At 47.9% G+C, this 7,802-nt stretch overlaps 1 protein-coding gene across 1 annotated transcript in view; it reads right to left on the bottom strand.

Moving 5' to 3' along the window:
- Positions 1-2,331: 2,331 nt before the first annotated feature.
- LOC139023926 (uncharacterized) overlaps positions 2,332-7,802 on the bottom strand; it is an 18,846-nt gene continuing 13,375 nt past the window's right edge. Inside the window, exons 2-3 of the mRNA XM_070438152.1 lie at positions 3,001-3,571; positions 2,332-2,887 (exon numbers count right to left, since the gene is read on the bottom strand). Of these exons, the coding sequence (XP_070294253.1) occupies positions 2,332-2,887; positions 3,001-3,571 (1,127 nt within the window). The remainder of the gene's footprint in view (positions 2,888-3,000; positions 3,572-7,802) is intronic.

The following is a 7,802-nucleotide window of genomic DNA, read 5'->3' as shown; positions in this document are numbered from 1 at the left end:
GTCAAATGTCTTTGTTTCTCACTCTTCTGAGTCACTGTTTGGTGATTTTCTTTCATTTTGTCTGTCATTTTCTACCTCTTATCCTCTCTGTTTATAGAAACTGTTCACTTTTTCCCATCTCTTTTTTTTTAAATTCTGATGAAATCGTTTGGGACGGCTCACGAATAAGTGGTGGATTTGAGAATGCTTCACGTTTCTCAGACTGGTGCCAAAGGCTTGAGGTGAAACGTTAACGCTCTTCCCTCCAGATAGGTTTTTAGTCATAAGCAGTGTGCGTACTGTTTAGGTGTCTGCAACCTTAGTTGTAGCATTCTTTCGGACAGATATCAGTTTAGATATTGTACTGTACTTACTAAGCTTCTGTTGCTAAGATTCTGTTGCTAAGCTTCTGTTGGTTTTCACTGCTGAGTATGTTTTTCCAAAATGGCTGCACTTGCGTACAACCATACCCATGTTTAAGCATGCTTAGGTAGGTTCCATTCCACCATGTTTTCATGACCCTAGAAAAGATTTACAAGTATATTGTATATTTGACATAAATTAAAAAATACTTGCTGAAAGTTTTCTCTGAGTTGCTTTCATGCAGAGACATGGACAGATAGGGCTCAACCACTGACCTCTGCAGAGCACATGCACAGATAGGGCTCAACCGCTGACCTCTGCAGAGCACATGCACAGATAGGGCGCAACCACTGACCTCTGCAGAGCACATGCACAGATAGGGCTCAACCACTGACCTCTGCAGAGCACATGCACAGATAGGGCTCAACCACTGATCTCTGCAGAGCACATGCACAGATAGGGCTCAACCACTGATCTCTGCAGAGCACATGCACAGATAGGGCTCAACCGCTGACCTCTGCAGAGCACATGCACAGATAGGGCTCAACCGCTGACCTCTGCAGAGCACATGCCTCATTGCCCTTTTATTCCCTAAAGTACCCTTTTGTTTTGGGTAAAAACATTGAAGTCGTTGTTAAATTATTGTTCAATACGTGTAATTGAATTAGCCATTAAGATATGGCCATCTATTGCTTCTATGGAACTAAATAAAGTCTAATAAAAGTCAGAATTGCCCAACGAGTCTGTGACCACGTTTACGTAAAAATATTTTTGGGGTGCCCTTTTTTTGAGTACCTGCCTCCCAAAAGGTCTGTGCACRGCCCCGCTTTCATATGTTTCTTCATAGTTGCTTAAGAATTCCTTGAACTTTCCCTTTTCAGGGGTCATTAGCACAACATATTGAAGAGCATGCTGCAATAGATAGTTACGCAGAGCAGATTCATTTAAGAATGGAAAGAAAGAAAGGATGAAGCTGTCCCCTCAGGCTTACTGATGTTGACAGGCAATATCTCAGCGCTCTTAGGTGAGCAAATCACACAAAAATGCACCATGTTTCATAAGCTGAATCTATTTATTTGCACAGAGAAAGTGCAACATATGATTAAACAAAAGAGCAGAATACAGGTGAGCTAGTAAACTCTAATGGTTCTCAAACACTAAAGATTAGGATAGTAAAAGTATAGTTTTATTGTGACTTAAAAGAAATGCCATAAAATAGGTCACCTCTAAACATTTGAGCTATTTGGTAAAAATAAAATATTGGATATTTTATCCAAGCAGGTACTTAAATATATTATGTGACCTGCAGAAGCCTTCAGGCCGTTGCTATGTTTCTGACTGCACAGGCCAGAGTATGTAGACAAGTTTGAACAAAACAGCAACCATATTGTACGAAGAAAAACCAGCCATAATGGAAGGCAGTGGAAAAGATTGGCCATACTGTACATGCACAATCATTTCACATACATGCTGTATGCATTTCCCAATTTAGATTTGTTCACAACATATAGTAGGTGCATTGTTATATGTGTCAGAGCTCGCGTGAAAGAGGTCTTCTGATCTCAATGTGAGATCCTAGTCATATAAAGGTTAAATCACCACACAAAAACGCTATTTGTACTATTTTGGGATGCATTTGCTGCATGGTTTCTGTTTTTGTTGGTGGCCCAGTCAGGGATGGTGTGCATGTACATCTTACAGAGTATGAGTATATCAACTATTTAAATGTCTCTTTAGAGAGAATGTGAAGACTCGACATGGGAACAGGTGAAGGTGCCATTTTACCTTGTAGAAGTCTCATATGACAGTGAAGCAAGGAGTCGAAGGACCTGTGACTATAGTCTAGTAAAATGTTTTCCAACCCTGGTCCTCGAGTATCCCGAACAGTACACCTTTTTACTGTAACTCTGGACAAGCACCCTGATTCAACTTGTCATCTAATCATCAAGCCCTCAATGAGCTGAATCAGTGTGTTGTCAAGGGCTACAGCTAAACGGTGACTGTTGGGGGTACTGGAGGACCAGGGCTGGGCTGTTGGGGGTACTGGGAGGACCAGGGCTGGGCTGTTGGGGGTACTGGAGGACCAAGGCTGTGGCTGTTGGGGGTACTGGAGGACCAGGGCTGGGCTTTGGGGGTACTGGAGGACCAGAGCTGGGCTGTTGGGGGTGCTGGAGGACCAGGGCTGGGCTTTTGTGGGGTCCTGGAGGACCAGGGCTGGGCTGTTGGGGGTACTGGAGGACCAGGGCTGGACTGTTGGGGTACTGGAGACCAGGGCTGTTGGGGTACTGGAGGACCAGGGCTGTTGGGGGTACTGGAGGACCAGGGCTGTTGGGAGTACTGGAGGACCAGGGCGTTGGGGGTACTGGGGGACCAGGGCTGTTGGGAGTACTGGAGGACCAGGGCTATTGGGGTACTGGGGGACCAGGGCTGTTGGGGTACTGGGGGACCAGGGCTGTTGGGGATCTGGAGGACCAGGGCTGTTGGGGGTACTGGGGGACCAGGGCTGTTGGGGGGCGGTACTGGAGGACCAGGGCTGTTGGGGGTACTGGAGGACCAGGGCTGTTGGGGGTACTGGAGGACCAGGGCTGGGCTGTTGGGGTACTGGAGGACCAGGGCTGGACTGTTGGGGTACTGGAGGACCAGGGCTGTTGGGGGTACTGGAGGACCAGGGCTGTGGGGTACTGGAGGACCAGGGCTGTTGGGGTACTGGGGGACCAGGGCTGTTGGGGACTGGAGACCAGGGCTGTTGGGGGTACTGGAGGACCAGGGCTGTTGGGGTACTGGGGACCAGGGCTGTTGGGGGTACTGGAGGACCAGCTGTTGGGGTACTGGAGGACCAGGCTGTTGGTGGGGGTACTGAAGGACCAGGGCTGGGCTGTTGGGGGTACTGGAGGACCAGGGCTGGACTGTGGGGTACTGGAGGACCAGGGCTGTTGGGGTACTGGAGGACCAGGGCTGTTGGGGGTACTGGAGGACCAGGGCTGTTGGGGGTACTGGGGGACCAGGCTGTTGGGGACTGGGGACAGGGCTGTTGGGGTACTGGAGGACCAGGGCTGTTGGGGGTACTGGGGGACCAGGGCTGTTGGGGTACTGGGGGACCAGGGCTGTTGGGGGTACTGGGGGACCAATGTTGGGGGTACTGGAGGACCAGGGCTGTTGGGCGCTACTGGGGACAGGGCTGTTGGGGTACTGGAGGACCAGGGCTGTTGGGGGTACTGGGGACCAGGGGCTGACAGCAAGGTATGGAATACACAGAATGGCTGGACTACACAGCAAGGGATGGACTACACAGAAGGGCTGGACTACACAGAAGGCTGGACTACACAAGAGAGCTGGACTACACAGCAAGGGATGGACTACACAGAAGGGCTGGACACACAGAAGGGCTGAGCTACACAAAAGGGCTGGACTACGCAGCAAGGGCTGGACTACACAGAAGAGTTGGACTACACAGCAAGGATGGACTACACAGAAGGGCTGGCTACACAGCAGGTATGCAATACACAGAATGGCTGGACTACACAGCAAGGGATGGACTACACAGAAGGCTGCGGACTACACAGACGAGCTGGACTACACAGCAAGGGATGGACTTACACAGAAGAGCTGACTACACAGAAGGGCTGAGCTACACAAAAGGGCTGGACTACGCAGCAAGGGCTGGACTACACAGAAGAGTTGGACTACACAGCAAGGGATGGACTACACAGAAGGGCTGGACTACACAGAAGAGCTGGACTACACAGAAGGTCTGGACTACACAGAATGGCTAGACTACACAGAAGGGCTGGACTACACAGCAAGGGATGGACTACACAGAAGGGCTGGACTACACAGAAGGGCTGGACTACACAGAAGGTCTGGACTACACAGCAAGGACTGGACTACACAGAAGGGCTGGACTATACAGCAAGTGCTGGACTACTCAAAATACTGGACTACACAGAAGAGCTGGACTACACAAAAGACTGGACTACACAGAAGGGCTGGACTACACAGAAAACTGGACTACACAGAAGACTGGACTACACAGAAGGGCTGGACTACACAGAAGACTGGACTACACAGAAGGGCTGGACTACACAGAAGACTGGACTACACAGAAGACTGGACTACACAGAAGACTGGACTACACAGAAGGGCTGGACTACACAGCAAGGGAGTGGGAAACGAAGAAGACAAACTCTGAGGGAAACAGGGAGCGAGAGAATGAGGAGGCAGAAAAGAGAGAGAGAGACACGGAGGAGAGTGAGAGTAAGAGAGACAACGTGGCTAGATGTTTTTTCAGTGTAGTCTTTGGAGAGGGTGAGAGGAGGGTGGGGTTATGTGAGGTAGTGGAGGAGCGTTGTGTACATGTACAGTATAATCACCTCGAAAAGACCTTGAATAGGCAGTGTAGGCCTGCTGTATTTACACAGCTTTTAGACTCCGACATAGTAATCATAGGTGTATTTATATAGGCTATTGTATTCAGTACTCTTTCCTACTCGTTATGCATATATTATGTTAATCTGTATGTTATTATATGCTATRTAATACTGTAACATGTCTTTCAAGGTATGTTTTCTTTCGAGAGTAAGTATTCTGAATGATTGACTTTAAGCCAGTATATATGATGATTCAATCATAGAATTACATTTACTAGAATGTTAATTCTGATTATATAGCTCCAATGCTATTGTCTGCACAGCAGAGGTGTTTATGTGTGCTAATGAACCCAGCTCTACTGAACTGACTAGACCTCTCTGGTGGTTAGTCTTTACAGCCTGAATATATCACTGCTCTGCTTGCCCATGCCTGCCTACCTGCCTGCCAAGCAGAGTTTCCTGTTTACGGACAAATAAGTGGCCTTGTGGCTATAGTGTCCGCCCTGAGATTAAAAGGTTGGGGGTTCGATCCCTAGTCGAGTCATACTAAAGACTGTAAAAATGCCCCCCCCCATGCCTYGCTGCTTTGAACTCGTAAAGGAGAAGACAGAAATAGACTTCTCCTCAACCAACCTTCCAATGTACATGTTTATTACCACCAAAATGGTGGGTTCTCTCAGCATGCAATTATGTCTCACGTGCCCATAAATAGCAGGTCAGCCACACTCTCGCTCAAGATGTGTAATTTACAGGTGTGCCGGGTCCAGAACAGAACTGGGTCTTTGGATCATCTAGTCTACCCTGGGGGGCATGGCAACACTGTATGACTCTAGTGACAAATATGTCTGCTTTAAAAAATCTATCAGTCTATCAGTATTTTGAAAGTGTTGTTCCAGCTTTATTAATCCAAACCACTTTTAGGGAACGCTTTCCTCCTCTCTTTCAATGTATGTATGTCCACCTACTAAATGTAATACAGTATGTACATGTCACACGTAATATTAGATGTTCTGTACTTCCTTATCTTTGATATGTTGGAGATATATGAGATTATAGAAGAAGCCAATAGGGTCAAGATTTCAACCAGGAAACCTCTCTTCCAATGGCGTTGAGCTTTAATCATATTTTCTGAGAGGTGGGAAAAGGAGAGAAAGTGCAAGAGAAAGAAGGATGAGGTGGAAATAGGAGGAGTGTTATAGGCCGTAGGAGAAGGAGGAGTATGGAAGGGTGGGAGAGGAGAGGAGAGGAGAGAGAGGGGTATGGAAGGGTGGGAGAGGAGAAGAGCGAGAAGAGATTTTTAGATGTCTGTGGAAAATGAATCACAGAGGGCCTGCATAGGGGGAACGAGGAGAGAAGTAGAAACACATCTGGCCCTGAAAAAAAAGAAATAATAGAAATAGGAGAGCTTTGGATTTGTTATTTTCCTAAGTCTGTATACTGTAGGGCTCAGTCACATCTGTATACTGTAGGGCTCAGTCACATCTGTATATTGTAGGGCTCAGACACATCAGTATACTGTATGGGCTCAGCTCACATCTGTATACTGTAGGGCTCAGTCACTCTGTATACTGTAGGGCTCAGTCACATCTGTATATTGTAGGGCTCAGTCACATCTGTATATTGTAGGGCTCAGTCCATCTGTAATATTGTAGGCGCTCAGTCACATCTGTATAGCTGTAGGGCCTCAGTCACTCTGTATATTGGTAGGGCTCAGACAGTCTGTATAGTTGTAGGGCTCAGTCCACATGTATATTGTAGGGCTCAGTCACAATCAGTATCTGGTAGGGCTCAGTCACATCTGTATATGTAGGCGCTCAGTCACATCTGTATAGCTGTAGGGCTCAGTCACATCTGTATATTGTAGGGCTCAGTCACATCTGTATATTGTGGGCTCAGTCACATCTGTATATTGTAGGCGCTCAAGCTAGTCTGTATCTGTAGGGGCTCATCACATCTGTATATACTTGTGTAGGGCTCAGTCACAGGTCTAAGTTATAGTGTAGGGCTCCAGTCACATCTGTATATTGGTAGGGCTCGTCCATCAGTATATGTAGGAGCTTCAGTCACATCTGTATACTGTAGGGCTCATCACATTGTATACTGTAGGCCTCAGTCACATCTGTATATATGTAGGCCTCAGATCACATCTGTATACTGTAGGGCTCAGCCACTCTGTATAGTAGGGCCTCAGGCAGGTCTGTATACTGCTAGGGCTCAGACCACATCTGTATTACTGTAGGGCTCAGGCAGGTCTGTATACTGTAGGGCTCAGACACATCTGTATCTGTAGGCTCAGGCAGGTCTGCATACTGTAGGGCTCAGACACATCTGTATACTGTAGGGCTCAGGCAGGTTGTATACTGTAGGGCTAAGGCAGGTCTGTATACTGTAGGCTCAGGCAGGTCTGTATTAGTGTAGGCGCTCAGTCACATCTGTATACTGTAGGGCTCAGTCACATCTGTATACTGTAGGGCAGACACATCTGTATGCTGTAGGGCTCAGACACATCTGTATACTGTAGGGCTCAGTCACATCTGTATACTGTAGGGCTCAGCTCACATCTGTATACTGTAGGGGCAGACACATCTGTATACTGTAGGGCTTAGTCACATCTGTATACTGTAGGGCTCAGACACGTAAATGTTGAAGGAGGTTTTGGTGTTCTCTATTGCTCAGGTGTGTGGGAGCTCTTTCTTCCCTTATTGTCCACCCACATAACCCTGCAAAATCTATGCAGCTACGTGGAACAAACGAAGAGAGTGTGAGACAGGGAAAGAGAGAGGAGAGAGAGAACAGAGAGGGAAGAGAGAGAGAGAGAGAGGAGAGGAGAGAGAAGAGAGAGAGAGAGAGAGAAAGAGAGAAGAGAGAGAGAGAGAGGGAGAGAGAGAGAGACGAGAGGGAGAGGGAGAGGGAGGGAGGGAGAGGGAGAGGGGAGGAAAGAGAGAGAAGAGAGACAGAGAGAGAGAGAGAAAGAGGGAGAGGGAGAGAAAGAGAGAGACAGGGAGACAGAGAGAGAGGGGAGAGAGAGAGAGGAGAGGGAGAGGGAGCGGGAGGAGGGAGAGGAGAGGGAGAGGGAGAAGGGAGAGGGAGAGG

The sequence above is a fragment of the Salvelinus sp. IW2-2015 genome, unplaced genomic scaffold, assembly GCF_002910315.2.
Source record: "Salvelinus sp. IW2-2015 unplaced genomic scaffold, ASM291031v2 Un_scaffold515, whole genome shotgun sequence".
Taxonomy (NCBI): domain Eukaryota; kingdom Metazoa; phylum Chordata; class Actinopteri; order Salmoniformes; family Salmonidae; genus Salvelinus; species Salvelinus sp. IW2-2015.
This window is presented reverse-complemented; position numbering and strand designations above follow the sequence as displayed.